Source organism: Nannospalax galili, unplaced genomic scaffold (assembly GCF_000622305.1).
Source record: "Nannospalax galili isolate Female #2095 unplaced genomic scaffold, S.galili_v1.0 scaffold1387, whole genome shotgun sequence".
NCBI classification, from domain to species: Eukaryota; Metazoa; Chordata; class Mammalia; order Rodentia; family Spalacidae; genus Nannospalax; species Nannospalax galili.
In genome coordinates, this window is record NW_008355976.1 from 1,417,631 (window position 1) to 1,434,690 (window position 17,060).

General features: G+C 43.7%; 2 protein-coding genes across 2 annotated transcripts; one reads left to right on the top strand and one right to left on the bottom strand.

The window, feature by feature from the left end:
- Window positions 1–272: 272 nt before the first annotated feature.
- LOC103750836 (E3 ubiquitin-protein ligase TRIM68) lies at window positions 273–8,996 on the bottom strand. Its single transcript, XM_008854119.3, is given in 9 exon segments — window positions 273–966; window positions 1,159–1,259; window positions 1,774–1,796; window positions 2,251–2,511; window positions 3,677–3,772; window positions 6,267–6,292; window positions 6,295–6,696; window positions 6,927–6,978; window positions 8,732–8,996. Coding segments are annotated over 7 exon segments (1,455 nt in total). The 5' UTR covers window positions 6,692–6,696; window positions 6,927–6,978; window positions 8,732–8,996; the 3' UTR covers window positions 273–415.
- LOC115067800 lies at window positions 8,017–16,520 on the top strand. Its single transcript, XM_029556650.1, has 4 exons — window positions 8,017–8,062; window positions 8,342–8,683; window positions 14,931–14,990; window positions 15,701–16,520. The coding sequence occupies exons 1-4, from the start codon at window positions 8,017–8,019 to the stop codon at window positions 15,889–15,891; spliced, it is 639 nt and encodes a 212-aa protein (XP_029412510.1). The 3' UTR covers window positions 15,892–16,520.
- Window positions 16,521–17,060: the final 540 nt, after the last annotated feature.

The following is a 17,060-nucleotide window of genomic DNA, read 5'->3' on the forward strand; positions in this document are numbered from 1 at the left end:
CTGTGCTGAGGTGTTTCTCTAGTCAGGAGGACAGGGCAAACCACTGCCTGGACTGCGGCACCCTCTATCTGCCTTCAGCACAGCCATGAGCTCTGGATATGTGCATTATCATTTTTGCCTCATTGGAAAACCTTAAAAGCTTTTCTGAAGTCTGGCTCCACTTCATCACATTACTGACTTCATTGTGGAGCCAGCAGGGAGTGCGTATGATCTACAGAATGGATGACATCCATCAATCACCATGGATTACAATGCTCAGCTTACTCAGAGTCTGCTTTTCTATGAGTGGTTTATTGACAGATTTTTGCTAGTAACAAGAGACCACAGGGTCAGGTGAAGGTTCTAGGGGACAGCATCCTCCAACAGGCTCACATAGTAGGCCACATTCCAATACTAGGTTAGGATGGTGGCTCTCCTAGTCCTCTCCATCCAGGGAGCAGATGGTCAGAGGACTGGTGTTGTTGGTGCCGATGCTGTAGCAAGGACTAAAATAGGGCAAAAGGTGCCCAGGGAAGGGAGAATGGGGAAAAGTGAAGATGTGCGAGCCACCATCAGTCACATTATAGAAGGAGATATCATGGGCCTCATAGTCTAGGAAGACTCCTACCTGGTGGGGAGGGACCAAGACAGGCAGGAGTGGGTAATCATCGGTGCCTGCCCGGTACTCTGTTCCCTTCCTCAGTCTTATGACCCAGAATCCATAGTGGGGGGATAAATAGACCACCTCCTTCCGGTCTACGTTTTCTTCACACACTCCCAGGCCCCATTCAGACCTGTTTCCAACCTCTACTTCCCAGTAGTGCCTGCCTGTGGAGATGCACCGGCTGCCCAAGACAATGTTGTATCGGTAAAATCTCTCAGGATTGTCAGGCAGGTTCTGCTGAGTGTCTCCATAGCGCACGCTTCTTCTGTCTTTTGACACAATGAGGCGGGAGTAAGCTGTATCTGGATCCAGGCGAACATCGACTAGGAAAGAAGATCCTGGTTGGTTAACACTGATGCTGAGCAAGGGGTGAGTGGTGGGGGGGTCCCTGATAAACACACAGTTCTGAGTGATGGGTTGGTAAGGCTAGATGAGGCATCCAGAGTGCTGAGCCATTTTATCTCTATGAATGGAGTCCCTCCCATTGCACACCACAATCTCCCAGCATCTATTACCTGCATATGACTTCAGGATCTCTCTTAGCCCCCGCACATGGCAATCTGTCTTCAGCTCCAAGGAGACAGGGTCTGGCCGCTGTAGGCTCCAAGATTTGCTCCTGTAGAAGAAGGTGAGCTTTGGGTCTAGGATACCTGGCTCTGTCACTTGGGCCTTCCCTTACTTCAGGGAAGAGTGACTTGTCCCAAGACTCTCAGTGAGATGCCATGCCAAGCAAAGCAGAGATGTGATGATTCTTGTTGAGACTCTATGCAACAGGGAGATCAGGACTTTCACAACTGCATGCTGTGGGAAAGGCTGAATGTGCTACAAAGGAGAAAGGCTGATACTCAAAGCTGGGAGCTGCAGGTAGCCTTCTTCCCTCATTGAACCATTTACTGGAAATGACATCCTCCATGAGTTGTACCTGGGATTCTTACTGGTAATACCTGAAACAAATTCAATTAAGTACAAAAGGAGCCATTAACAAAGCTTTAGCCATCATAATGTAAGAAGGTGGGCCAGCACCTGCTTTCGAAAGGTCCCGAGTCTACATCCCTTTTCTACTTCTGGCTTTGGTAAGGCCCCTCTATCCCCTGTAGGACTGCTCAGAGGTTCTAAGGATGGAAACATACCTGTTTAAGGCATCTTGAATACCCTAGAAAGAGAAAAAAAAATGTGGCACCATGAGTGTGCTGTTCCCCAGAGAGACCAGACAGACACTAACTCAGGTAGGGGTTTCTCAAAGGGAGATAGACTGTAAGGCTGGAGAGAAGCAGTGCAGAGGAGATGCTTATGAGAGGGCAGCAGGAGACTTGGTTAGACTGAACTTCAAGATGTCCAGGATGGAAGGGATTGGAAGGCTGTCAAGCTGCCCAAGTACTTGGTATTCTCCTATCCTGGCTGGATGGATGCTCTGTCTTATGAGACTATTATGGGTTAGGTCATTGATCCAAGCAGGGACAGAGCAACAGGTATTATTATTTAGGGCATAAGGGATCCCCAGCTATTGGGCAGTGTGCTGACAAGCCCCATGAAGGACAAGCTAATTCTCTGTCCTGGAGACTGAGTCTCAGCTCTCACTCAGAAGCCCCAGGAAAGGCTGCTATCACCTGTAGCATCCAGTGGACAGGCTTTTGGGACCTCTCTTCCAGCTCTGCAATCATCCTCCAGAGGACCTGGCTCTGCTGGATGAGCTTCTCGTGACTCAGCTCCAGTTTACTTTTCGTCACCTCCTCCTCCTGCTCTAGGCTGGCGAGAGCTGCAGCTGCCTCTGCCTCCACCTGCTGACCTGGCAGCTCTTCTTCCTTTAATAACTGCTGATATTTCTTATACTCCTTTATGATGTTGTGCTTTCGTGTCTCCACCTGTATCTGTGGGGTCAAGATCGGGTTCAGCACTGTTATCTTTAGTGAAAGGGTCATGCAGGATGGAGGACACTGGCACGCACATATGTAGATTACGGAACTGCTTTCGTAAACCATGTTCTGAGCACTTCAGAGGCAAAAATAAAAGACCCCATTTTTCCTGCCTTCCTGCATCCCCAGGGCATTATTTTGTGTCACCTTTACAGAATGAAAGGTGGAGTATTTTCTTACACAAAATGCGTGAGAACAGAAGTATTTCAAACCCAAGTCTAAACATGGATTTTATTTATGCTTCAGGGGTATCTTGGACATGTAGTATGAAGTGTGCTTGAATTCTGAGTGTCATCTATCATGAGGTAATTGTTGGTATCATGTTGGGTGTTAGAAACTTCTGGAATTTGGAGCACTTTTCGTTTCACAATTTTTCCAACCTGTACTACTCTTGTCAACCCCAGTAGGAGCCAGGAGATTATTTTTCCTTTTTTTACTTTAGAAAGTAACCCAGCATGGAGTCCTGGCTGACCTGTTATTCACTATGTAGATCAGGCTAGACTTGAACGTGTGGCAATCCTTCTGTCTTTGCCTCTCAAGTGCTAGATTATGGGCTTGTACCACCATTCTGGTACCAGGATATTATCTTGGTATGATAAGATCCAGACTACCTTCCATTTTCAGAATAATGGCTGGATGGGTTACAGTTAAGAAGGCAGTTAACCCAACTATTTGCTAGTTTTAGTTCTTGGTGTTTTTATGTTTAGTGTGCTGTTTTAGATCACTTTGATGTTACTTTCTCTTGACAAAAGGTTCTGACAGTTTCATACCTATTTGCTTCCAATATATTTCTGGGGTGGTTTTCTAATATCTAGATAACCAAACTCTTAGCAGTCATGCTCCAACTAGGGAAAGTGAAACTGAAACTGTTTTAGTGGCATTATACAAGTCACACTCCCATGAACCAATGTGGGTGTGAGACACACATTTTTCCTTCCTCATACATGAAGTCATGCGATCAGAAGTTGTTGCTACATCACAGTCTATTAGCTGGAACTAAGAAAGGGGAAGCTGGTATTAGGACCCCAGGTTCTCTGCCTCACAAAGATGAGGAAGTCCCCAGTGCCAGCTCTGGTGAGGAGAGAGATGACATAAACCCTGTTTCCCAGGTGGAACTTGCCTTCCAGTTGGCAGCTCGTTCCTTCTCACTAACTTGTAACTTCCAGGCCTCTTCTTGTTCCTTCCTGAGATATTCCAGGGCCTCATGGAGCTTCCACTGCAAGAGACAGAAAGCTCATGATACTACCTCAGGTATTCTGTGCTGACAAAGAGGTTCCTAAGGTTGGTAGATGGGAAAACCCATGTCCCTCAGGCAACAGGCTGGAATGAATGCTAAGAGAAAAAGGCATGCCACAGAGGGCACAGACTCTGCCCTCACGACCCCCAGGGTAGGTCTCTGGGCTGAGAATCATCTTGACCCCCACAGTCCCCAAGTGTCTATAAAGGTCCACCACCTGATTTTCTAGGAAAAGAATATTTTGTACTTTTCTACCCATGACTATTTTAATTCTTATCTGTTTTCTCTATGGTTTCTTGGAACCTTGATGAAAGTGTGGTCTAAGGTCAGCAGCATCAGCACTGCCTGGGAGTTTTACTAGAAATGCAGAATCTTGGGCCTCTCCCTAGGCCTATCAAATGAGAACTGGAATTTTAGCAAGATCCTTTGGTAGTTGAGATAGACAATAAAGGTCTAAAGCACTTTCCTAGAATAGGAATTCAAAGCCTCTCTATTGGAAAGCCAATAGTATTTAGCATTACTTTAAATTTTGATAATGATAACAATTTTGTTAAAGAACTTTAAGGTACCAGATATGGCTTAGCATTACACAGGCACTAACACTGTTGTTGTTTGAATGTGAAATGTCCCCCATAGGCTCATGTGTCTGAACACCTGATCCTCAGCTGGTGGCACTGTTTGGGAAGGTTGGAGAACTTTTAGGAGGCAGAGCCTGGATGGAAGAAGTGAAACACTGTGGAGTGGCCCTTGAGGTTTTATAGCCTGGCCTCACTTTCTGTCTACCCTCTGCTCCCTAACTACAGGGGTAATGTGACCAGCTGCCTATTGCTCCTGCCACCATGACTTTCCCACCATGATGGACCGTATCCAATCGAACTGTAAGCCAAAGCAAACCCTTCCTCCATGAAGTTGCTTCTTGTCAGGCATTTGGTCACAACAATGAGAAAAGTAACCAATACAAATACAGTCCCAGATGTTGATGCCATTCCCATTATACAGATGTATCCATTTATGAGTCTTAAGAGGAAATACTTAACCAAAAGATGATTTCAGTATTAAGGATTTGAAGCAGATCAGTTTGGTTTTAGTTGGAGTTTTTGGTAACTTAGAATGCATTTACACACAAGGCTGTTATTTATTAGTCAAGAGCCTGCAAACTTCTCTTAGCAGGGGGCCACACGTGGTTATTACACATGGGCTGAGTCACTTTAACATCTTTATTTTATAGACAAAATTGAGGCTTAGCAATTTGGGATCATGATTTGGGAGCTGGAAAGGACCATAGGTGAGTGACTTCTGTTTAGAGAGTGACTTATCTGAAGTTATATAAGTAGTAAATGACTGGGCTGGGAGTCAACACAGCTCTTAAGTTCTCTGTCATAACTCTAAACTGTCTTCATATTCTACCTAGAAATAAATAATTACACATTTTTAACATTTTAGACATTTGCCACATAGAGAAAAAGAAGAATCAATTTAGGGGATTTGCCTTATATTCTTAACTTTTAACCTTTAATTTAAAGACAGAACAAGATCATTGTTGACTAAAACACTTGAAAAATTGTTTCTGACAATGATGTGCCATTGTGGACATCTGAGAAAAGAGCAAGGGGAGGCTGAAAACTGTCCAGGGCGGCCATAAGAACAAGCAGGATGGGCAAGCAAGATGCTTTATTCCACACTGGGGGGAAAGAGACATGGAGAACAAGAGAGAGCTCTGGTCAAAGAACAAGATCCATATTCTAGATGCTCATCTCCCTTTAACTATTAACCTAAAGTCAGAAGAGATATGAAGATAGATATACTATGAGTATCAAGTCATGTTTAGTACATAAGCACATCTGGCACTTGACAAATCAATCCTAAGTGACTCACCTACAGTCCTTTCCTGCTCCAAAGTCATGATCCCAAATGACTAAGCCTTAGCTTTGTCTATAAAATGAAGATGTTAATACAGTGACTCAGCCAATGTGTAATAATTGCATGTGGCCCCTTGCTAGAGGAAGCTTGCAGGTTCTTGACTAACAAGTAACAGCCTCAAATGCAAAATCATTCTCAGCCCCCTAGAACTCCAACTAAAACCAAACTGGTTTGCTTCAAATTCTTAATGCCCAAATTATCTTTTGGTTAGGCATTTCCATAAGACTTGAGATGGGATATGGAGAAAGTGGGAGAGAAGAAGATCAAAGAAGGTCATGAGGCTGGGCATGGTGCTTTAATCCCAGCACTCCAGAAGCAGAGGCAGGCAGATTTCTGTGAGTTCAAGACCAGCCTGGTCTACACAGTGAGCAACAAGACCAAAAAAAAAAAAAATCATGAAATACAGGAAAAGATACATTCCAGAATGTTAGATCCAAGGACCTGTAGCTATTAGGAGCCAAGGAGATCAGTTCCCAAGCACTGATATTCAAATTTTGATAATGGCCAAATTGAGGAAAGGCTGGTGTGGCGAGGTTCTGTGTCTGCTTTATACCTTATACTCCCAGGCAACATCCTTATAGGCACAACACTGTGGGCTTCATGCTCTGGACACTGGCAACAGACCTTGCAGGCCATCACACCATCCTCTTTGCAGAACATCTTCAGTTGTTCCTTGTGGAGCACACACATGTCAGCCTGCAGTCCCATTTCTGTACATAACCCTAGCAGACGGACTTTATCTACAATATTGGCCAGCTGCCAAGTAGGCCGCAGGTTTCTTGGCTTCACAGGAGCTCGACAAAGGGGACAGGTGTAACTGCAATTCTGGGATTGTCTTAGGACATCCCAGAGTCCAGAGAGACAGCTGTGGCAGAAGGTGTGGCCACAGTCAATGCTCACAGGTTTCCTCAGGAAGGTCATGCAGATAGGACAGTTCACTTCCTCCACAATGGCTCCCATTAAGGCTGCGAGATCCATGGTTCCTTCTTATTAGGCCGCAGGTTTCTTGGCTTCACAGGAGCTCGACAAAGGGGACAGGTGTAACTGCAATTCTGGGATTGTCTTAGGACATCCCAGAGTCCAGAGAGACAGCTGTGGCAGAAGGTGTGGCCACAGTCAATGCTCACAGGTTTCCTCAGGAAGGTCATGCAGATAGGACAGTTCACTTCCTCCTCCACAATGGCTCCCATTAAGGCTGCGAGATCCATGGTTCCTTCTTATAATCTTCTCAGAACAGAAATGGAATCAGGGAGAAGTACTGAAGGCTGCGAAGAATAAAAGAAAATCAAACGAAGATAACTGCCGAACAGTGAGTTTAGTTAAAAAACCGTGACTGAAAAAAGTGCCCTTCCTTTGGAGACTTTACTGACCATGTTTAATACATATTGGCTGCAACTGGCCATCACTGGGCCACATCATTCACCACTGAAGGCACATGCAGGGAGGCCCAAAGGACTGGATTTAGAGAATTCTCAGTTTTATTTGCTCAATTCTGACTCTCCTCTGAGTTTGCTCTAGCAGACTATTCCCACTCTAATCATGCTCTGGAAATCAGCAGTTTCTCTTGGACTAGGACAAGTTCACATAAAATGTGGAGTTTCAGCACTCAGAAAAAAGGCACAAAATACCTCCAGCATTACTGTTCAGTATGCTTATGTGTACATTTACATACTTCAAGGAACAAAAAGGAAAGGCCAGAAGCCCACTGCTTATTATATATTCAACTTGTTTTCTTAGGATGAACACTGCCTAAAGCCGACAGACAATAGAGGTTGATGTCTATTATCTAAAGCTACACAGAGAAACAGAAGATCCAAAATAGCAATTAAAAATTGGGAAGACACTGGTAATAGGAAAGCGAGGCAAAGAAACATGGAAATGAGAGCTCATGAAACGTGGTGGAAGCACATTTATGTCAAAAAAGGATGCTAACAAGGAAAGCTGCAAGTGCAAAGCTTTGGGGGTGGATAGCTGTTGTTCTCCAACAGAAGACTGCTAAAACATTCTTTTAAAAAAATATTTATGGGGCTGGAGAGATGGCTCAGCAGTTAAGAGCTTTGGCTGCTCTTACAGAGGACCTGGGTTTGGTTCCCAAGCACCCACAGAGCAACTAACAACCATTCAGTAACTCCGGTTCCAGAGGATTAGATGCCCTGTTCTTACCTCTGTGGGCACTGTACCATATGGGTGCACTTACACACATGTAGGCAATATACTAAAACACATAAAAGAAAAATAATAAAATACTTAAAAAAATAATTTATGTGTTTTGCCTGCATGTATGTCTATACCCGTGTCAAGCAATGCTGAGGCCAGACAGTGCGACAAATGCCCTGCAACTATTTTACAGTCAGTTATTAGCCTCCCTGTGAATGCTGGGAGCCAAATTAGGGTTTTCAGCAAGAATAGCCAGTGCTCGTAACTACTGAGCCATCGCTACAGTCTCTAAAACATCCTTTTATCGTGACATAAATTACTTTACTTATTAAAGTCTTACTTTAATAAGACTTAAAGGCTCAGGCGTATTCAATCTGCAGCTGAGGATAGCTATGGATGCAAACCAACAAAAATCATAAACTTATTTAAAAATATGCTTCCTTTGTGACTTAAAAAAAAATAACTGGACAGCTCTGTTCTTCAGAACGAAGTCTGTAGATGACAACTTGGACTGCAGTGTCAAAAGGTTAAACAGAACAGGTAGATGCTTCCATGGCAGAACAGAGGGGAAGGACAGGTTTTGGCAGGGAGGAGGCGGAGCCTGGACAGACTCCCTCCGGAAGCTGGTGCCGAAGGGGAGAGAGCCCAGAAGGGGGAAGCAGGGCGGCGAAGGGCGGGCAGGGCTCTACGGGCGCTGGCCAGGTCCCAGGGGAGCGGCTGGGGTGGCGGCAGGGGTGCAGGACCCACGTGTTCCGGAGAGGCCCGGCTGCCCGCACTTCTCCCCAGCAGCTGCTCAGCGGGCGGAACTCGGAAGTGAGTACGCAGGCTCCCGGTACCACACACAGGCAACAGGTCACTTACCGCCCGAGGCCAGGGGGACCAGCACGCGGCCAGGCCCGGGCAGGGCGGTGCAGCCTCCACCCAGCTTCAGGATCGGCTCCACGCGGGAGCTGGGGAGCCACAGGGAAAGTCCTGGGCCCCAGGCCTGCCCAGCGGATGACGTCATCACAGGAACACCCAATCACAGACAGGCATTCAGCCAACCTTAGCCTATGGGAGATAGAGACCGAGCGCTGGCCTGCTCTGCGCCTCCTGGCTTGCTTGGTGTTGGCTTCAGCACTTTCCCCCACTTGGAGCCGCTAATTGTCAGAGCAGGAGTCGGTTCCAGGACCTCCGGAAAGGTTGAGGTTCTGCATTAAGAACGGCCCGGTTGGTTGTTCATTTGCGTTTCCCATGTTGAATTTTCTGTAGCCTCTGAGTTTAGCTAGGTTTGGGTCTGTGACCCAGCTGTGTGACTAGTGGTCACACGTGCATTGAAATCTGTGGTTTCCCCACAAAACATGCAGTCTGTCATGGCTCCAGGTTTCAGACACTGGGCTTTTATTAATAAAAGCTCCTGGTTTTCCTGGTGAACTCTTACCCTTCCGTAATTCTGTAGGTAACTCCTCATCGCTATTTCAGCAAACTAGTTGCAGAGCTAGAGGCAGATACTAGGGAATGATGGGGAAGAATTCTTGATCATAAGCTGCCATAAAAAGAAATCTTTTAAAATAGCATGCACCCTCTGCCTCACTCAGTCACACAGACACACATGACAAAACCGAAGGCTGTGAATCAGTGACCTGGGCTTTTCTTTGTGTTCCTAGGGCCTTGTTCTTTTTCTGATACTTAGACTTTAACTGAATAAACAAGTGAAGGCGCACCCTGCCTGCATAGAAAGTAACCAGGACATCCTCTCATTGAAGTGTAATTCCAATGATGCTTTTATTGTTAGGACCCACACTCTTTGAATCTCATGCTAATGCAATGGTTAAAATTCTGAATGGTGAGGCCCAGAAAATTCTTGAAAATAAATGAGGTCTCATAAGCGAAAGAGGAGGAGAATGGAGAGGGGGAGGGGGATGGAGAAGGAGGAAGAGGAGGAGCCGAGATCTGAGTTGGGTTTGGAAAAATGGCTGTCCTAACTAATGTAATAGTGAACAGGTTACTTCAAATCAGCCATATAAAACATTTATTAAGACTGAATACAAAAAGTACAGGAATTACAACTAAGGACCACATAGTCTTTGTTTTTAAGGAACTCAAGTTCAAGTGAAATTAAAATAGTTAATGGGAAAGCTTTTTTCACATGTAAAATGGAAGTCTATTTCACATATAACTTGAAATGTGTCTGTGTATGACTGACTCTCAAAGGCTCTGGTAACAGGGTATTTTAGGGTTGCTGGGGCAAGAGGCTTGTGTTCATGAGGGGAAGGCTGGATATAAGCTTTGGAAGATAAAATTTCTTCCTTATATACAAATATCTCTCAGCCTTCCTGAGAATGCCTCTATGAAAGGATAACAGGTATGTTCAAGTGAGTGTCTGTCTTGAACAAATTTCATGACTATAGCCTTGAATCTAAGTCTCTGCCTTGAATATAAGACAGTCCAGAACAATAGATAAACGACTAACTACGGTGCCTCTCTGTGCTCTTAGGGAGGAGTGTCACCAAAGGAAAAGTGAAGACTGACAGCTAGTTGGAGGCAGGGAAGGAGGCGCAGGTGTTGAGAAGGAAGGACTGAGGAAGGGTAGAGATCTAGCACAAGTCTTTAGAGCTTGTCATACTGGAAGGAAACACACCTTGCAGCCTTCTGTGCTGAGAGAATTCCAATTTGCTTCCTCTCAGTCTCTCTGAGAATGTGTACCACAATCTCACTACCTAAGTCTTGAATTTCAGCAGGGAGTGAGACAGCCACCTGGGGTAGTGGCACAGAAGTCAACAGAACTTGCTTGAGGTAGAAGGGGGATGCTAAGAGGGGTTAAGACTAGATGGTGGGCAGATACTTCACTGAAAGTGTCCTCACGGATCTCCATCTATTACAGTGGCATTAATACTTCACCATGTGGGTGCTGGGAATTGAACCCAGGTCCTCTGCAAGAGCAGCTGGTGCTCTTAACTGCTGAGCCATCTCTCCAGCCCCCATTCTTTGACTTCTTTTGGTTAACTTCTGAAATTATTTACTCCTTGTGCCCTCTTGGTGTTTTTAACCTCTTTAGTTTGAAATATTCCTCCTAATTTCATCTGTAGAGGTGGCTTATTGAACATAATTTCCTTAAGTCTGTTTTTATTGTGGAAAGTTTCTACTTGTTGTCTATGTGTATGAGTGTATTGCCTCCATGTATGTAAGTGTACCCATGCCATGCAATGCCTACAGAGGTCAGAAGAGGCACTGGATCCCCTGGAACTGGAGTTACAGATTGTTATTAGCCACTATGTGGGTGCTGGGAGGTGAACCCGGGTCTTCTGCAAGAGCACTCAGTGCTCTTAACTGCTGAGCCATCTCTCCAGCCCCCATTCTTTGACTTCTTTTGGTTAACTTCTGAAATTATTTACTCCTTGTGCCCTCTTGGTGTTTTTAACCTCTTTAGTTTGAAATATTCCTCCTAATTTCATCTGTAGAGGTGGCTTATTGAACATAATTTCCTTAAGTCTGTTTTTATTGTGGAAAGTTTTTCTTTCTCCTTCTATTATGACATACTTTTGCTAGGTATAATAGCCTTTGTTGATAGCTATGGTGTTAAAAATTTATAGAAGATCAGTTCATGCTGTCTTGGTTTTCAAAGTCTCCATGAAAGTCAGGTGTTACTCTAATGTTCCTACCTTTATATGAGACTTCATCTTTTTTTTCAGCTTTTAGTATCCTTTATTTATTCTGTAAGTTTAGTGTTTGATTATTATGTGGTATAGGGTGTTTTTATCTGGTCCTGTCTATTTGGACTTCTGTATCTGTTTATCTGGTCCTCTGTATCCCTCTTGCTCTTTATTGATAAATATTTCTTTCCTTAGCCTTGGGAAGTTTTGTTGCATAATTTTGTTGAAAATATTTTCTGTGCCTTGTACCTGGGTTTCTGTGCCTTCTACTATGCATATGATTCATGAGTTTGGGAGGGGTCACTGACCTCAGGACTGGGTTCTGGGATTGAGTATCTACCTGTGGGTGGAGGTACATGAGGAGCCATGCATGTGGTTCTGGTGGTGGCACAGAGGAAGGGGTCTCTGTACTTTTATTTTTTTGAGTTTTATATTTATTACACTTCATTTATTTTATTTATCTTCTTGTCTTAACTTATTGATCTTTAGATTGGTTTTTAGTTCATTTATTGAAGAGTATAAAGTTTTCTACCAAAACTGTAACAATATTTTACTGTCACAACTTACCAAATAAGCTATAAGGACTTTTGAATTTTATTTTCTTCATTTAATTAAAACTTTTCTTTTTTATTTTTCTAGTGTGTGTTGTGTGAATGTGTGTATATTCCTGCTTTGCATGTGTGAGGGCACATGAGTGTGGATGCGTGTGTGTGTGTGTGTGTGTGTGTATGTATGTGAAGGTACAAGACAGATATTGGGAATCATCCTCAGTTGTCTTACCACCTTATTAATGAGCAGAGTCTCTTAGTCAAATCCAAAGCACACCAATAAGGCTAATCTTCCTAGCCACCTTGCTTTGGGTATCCCCTGTCTCTACTTTCTAAAGCTGGAATTCCAGGAGAGCTGCCATGCCAATCTAACATTTATATGGGTTTCGTGGATCTGAACTCTGGTCCTCAGCTTTCACGGAGTATAGTTTAACCACAGAGCCATCTCTTTAGCCCTTAATTGACTTTTAAACATAATAATCTTAAGGCTATGCACTCGGCAGTCTTATTCTGTACATTTTGGCCAATTGTGACTTTCTGTGTTAATTGCCATCTGTTGCATGAGGAAGCTTCATTGGTGAGAGTTGAGAGATGCATTAACCTTCTCTTTACCCCCATTCCATTATGCTTTATAAGCCTTAGATGTAGAGGTGCCGTTGTAGATGTGTCACTTACGGCTGTGCATCTCAAAGACAATTACTCTGTGTTTAACCAGTTGTGACACTCTGTAGTAGTCTCCATCTGCTGCAAAAAGAAGATTCTTTGATGAGTAGTGACAGGTATACTGTAAATATAAGGATCCATATTTAGCACACAGTAAACAATTATGTTTGTCTAGAGATATAGAAGACAGGGTTTTCTCTAGGACTTATGACTTCTCCAGCCCAGAGAATAAGAGATTGCAGAGTGTATGTTCTTGAATAGGACTCCTGTATTAAACCTCTGACACCCAGGGCTCAGGGACCATGGCAGAAGAGGGGGCAGGAAGACTAAGAGCCAGGGATGGTGGTTGACCACAAGGAAACAGAATTCTCTAGACGCCTGGGAACTTGCTCATATGTACTTACAGCAAGTTGGGTAAGCGTGTCCTCTGAGACAGTCATTCCTCCCACCCAATCAGTCAGCTTCAACTGCATGAGGGGAATGTTCTGAGGACAGTTGCTGAGAATACTGGAAAGTGCTAAGGACACTGGAAAGAACTAAGGACACTGGGAAAAAGGATGGGGTAGTTGCTATTGTGGGGACCATGGGTGGGACATGGTGCCAATGGTGCAGATTTCAAATGTGAGAAAGAGCCCATGGGCATGCATGCTTTTTTAAGTGACCCTCTCCCAAATAGCATAAGCTTTGTTGGCAAGCCAAAGTAAATATTCTTATTCCCCAAACTGTGACTTAAGAAGGACATTGTGGTGGTTTAGAACTTGAAAATAAACCTTGTGAGAGAGAAAAATACTGGAGATTTTGACTTGCTTAAGTTTAGGGGACCATGAGTCAAAGGACCCAGGGAAAAAGATAGTAATGAGAAAATAAACAACCTAGAAATGTAAGTAGCTAAAGCTGCCACTCAGATTCAATGTGCTGATAAAAACCTTAACAATACTGTAGCCAGAAGAAAATGTGCCACACTGGGGCTGTTGGGAGTAGGAAGTACTTTCAAACAAGCAATTAAGGAGCCCCTCACCACATGGTCCATGAGGGTATGGGACATGGAAGCAAATGTTATTAGTTTAAGTCCTTTAGAAGCATTACAGCTGAGTTATAGCACCACCCATCCATCCTTGAGTCATAGGCTGCTTAACCTTGGCCAATACAGGGGGAACAGTCCCTAGACATGGCTTGTGTGAGGCATTAAAGATACTTGGTCATCACCAGTGGAGACTCCCACGATTAGTAGGGGCTGGAGGATCATAGAAGAGGGATAGGCGTTACTGAAAGAACTAGGTATAAGGAAAGCAATATATGATGTCCAGTTTGCTGGGTCAGATATGACGGTGTTCACCAGAGGTATAAGAGAAGTCTTAATTCAACAGGGGCCTCGAAAATGGTATGGAGCTTTAATGGTTTTGCTAAGTCCCTTAATGGGACAGGATCTTCGTTAATTGAAGGAGGCTTTGGCAGATCTAAGTGACTCAAACCAGTGTGTAAAATGTGTCTATAAAATAATAGAACAACCTACAAAATATATAAAAAGAACAAGGCAGAAAAGGAGGACCCTTTGGGTCACTCAAAGACAAATGTGGCAAGATTTATGTTGAGCTCAAATTCCTAAAGAAAAAAAATTGACAAAAAATCAAATTCTGTACTAAGGAGTTTCTGGAAGGCTTTAAAATCTGAAGAACAGTTCACAAAAGGCATACAGGGAATGAAAACTGTCCCAGGTGTGGTTAAGGATCCCTAAATATTAAACAAGGAACATTCTGTCCTGAGAAAGCTTATGCTAGGGGTGGAGGCAGTTTTTCCCATCAGGGCCTCCCCCAGCAGCCAGCAATGGTCAATGAAGAGATGGAGAATATGGATAAAGCCAGGAGGCAGACTCAGGGCTGCCTGGCTCAGAGAACCAACAGGTGTAGCAGGGACAAGATGGACCCTCTGCCTCTTTAGCCCAGTGTAGTCAGGCAACTTGAGCCAGCACCCATGCATGTATCAAGGATAAAAAGACACAAAGAAGCTTCATGTAAAATCCCCAGAATGCAGGATGACTCCAAAGGGATAACTGAAGATAGTAAAAAACTAACCAAGTTAATGCCTCTTAACCCTGCTATGGTACCAACAGAGATCAATGGAGAAAAAACTAATACAAATGGGTAAAACCTTCCCATACTGTGTTAGACCTTGTCTATGTTTGATTTAATATAATGTTAACCTCTGAGTGTTTTACAGATGTGAAGCCCATTTCAAAGGTATCAGCTACACCCGAAGAAACAAAGGCCAGATATAGCTGTAAGATTCTTGGGAGATTTATGGTTGGGTAAGACACTAATGATACCTACCAGAATGGTTGGGAAAAGCCCACAACAACCTAATCCTGAATGAAAATAAAAATAAAGGCTCCAAAAACTGTACAACTGTTAAGAAAATTACAGTACCAGGGGTGGGTTGCCCCTCTATGAGCTGTTAGCCAGAGAGATTCTAGAGGTCCTCAAATTCACCAAGGCTATTGCCACTAATGTAGGTTGTAAGGCCAGGTTGCTGAGGACACTGCATGATGTGAGCACGGGAGAAGGAGAGACAGAGCCAAGACTAAGCTGAAAACTCCATGCCACTGGATGGATGGTTTTCATAGTGCCAGAAGGTGTTATGCAGGTGGTTGAGGAAAAGGGATCCCCTATTCTGCTCAACAATGGACTCTGCATTCTGCACATTAGTGACATGCCAAGCAATGCCTGCTGGTGCAATAATGGCTCGACTAACATACGCACAACTGACTATTTCTAATTGACTAAGGCCTGCTCCTAGGAGTGGAACACACATCTGGTGCTGTAGACCAGGCCAACCCCCTGTGTCAGGGAAGGCTGTAGGCCTTAGTGGGGAAGCTGCTGCAAGTATTCTGTTTGATAAATATGGTAAACCTGCTGGGGTATCTTCTAGGCATTTGTATTTACACCTATGTTTGTTTAGATATGCCTGCTTCCTTATGTTTGTCTTTATAGTAGGGGAGACACCACTGAGATGGATCTATGGCCACATCTTGAAAATGAGTCCAATATCTCACCACAATGAAAAGAAAAAGAAATCATCCTGCCTCGTCACCCCCTCCAAGGCTCAGGGACCCTTGTGGAAGATTGGTGGAAAGATTGTGAGAGCTGGAGGAAGGGGAGTGTTGGGTAGGCATGTCCTCTGAGATAGTCTCCCACACAACCAGTCAGCTTCAATTGCATGGGATGGGCCTAAGGACAGCTGCTGAGAATGCTGGAAAGCACTAAAGACACTGGAAAATGCTAAGTACCCTGGGAAAAAGGTTGGGATAGTCATCACCTTGGAACGCAGCATGTGGGACTGCCAGTGGGACACAGTGTCAATTGCGTGTCTCTCAAATGTGGGAGAGAAAGAGCCCATGGGTATGCATGCCTTTGTAATTGACCCTCTTCCCGATAGCATAAGCTTTGTTGGCAAGCCCAAATAAATATTCTTATTCCCCTAACTGTAACTTAAGAGGGACATTGTAGTGGATTAGTCATTTGGCATTAGAACCACGCTCTCTATGGCCGAGAAAGCACGTGGGTCTGGAGGTGGTGGTGGAGGGGAATTTGGTGCAACAGATGGCAGCATGCACAAGACCCATGCACACTCAAACCGGACAGCAATCTAACACAGAACCTAAGTAATGGATAAGAAGCCCCAACATTACCTGAAGAACTATTGGCAGCTGATTACTGCTGGGTGAACAAGAGTTTGTTTTCTTGAAGGGAGTGATGCTGGATAGACTGACCAGGCTCCAGCAGCTGGAGTTATACTGAGGGACAGCTCCAGACACAAACTTGACTTGAAAGGCTTTAACATATATGACAGAATGCGTGAAATCTGATGGGGAGTTTATGGGGGGGGTTGCAGATAGGGGAAAGGGTCTAAATATTATTAAGATGTATTGTGTGAAATACACAAAAAACCAATAAAATATGTATTGAAAAGATAATCTAAAGGTTTTCATTATATGCATATTTAATATTAAACATGCTTATTTTTTATTATTTTGTAGTTATATATTTTAGCTAACAATCTATTAGCAAGGAAAATAAGCAAAGTTTTTCCTGTCCATGTTATTTTTTAAAGGGATTGTTCACATAAGAAACAAAGTAATAGGCAGTATTTTCTACATAATAGGAAAATTACAACAATTAACAGCCATTTCCAATAGCTCATTAATCACCAAAACTGCAAAAAATTAACCCTAACATATTAGAACTATGTCCTAATTTACAAGCATTGGACAAATGTGTAAATTCATTTAAGAAAAACACCCTATTAAACTCATGTACTTCTGCTTAAAGAATACTTTCAGAAATATTTCAC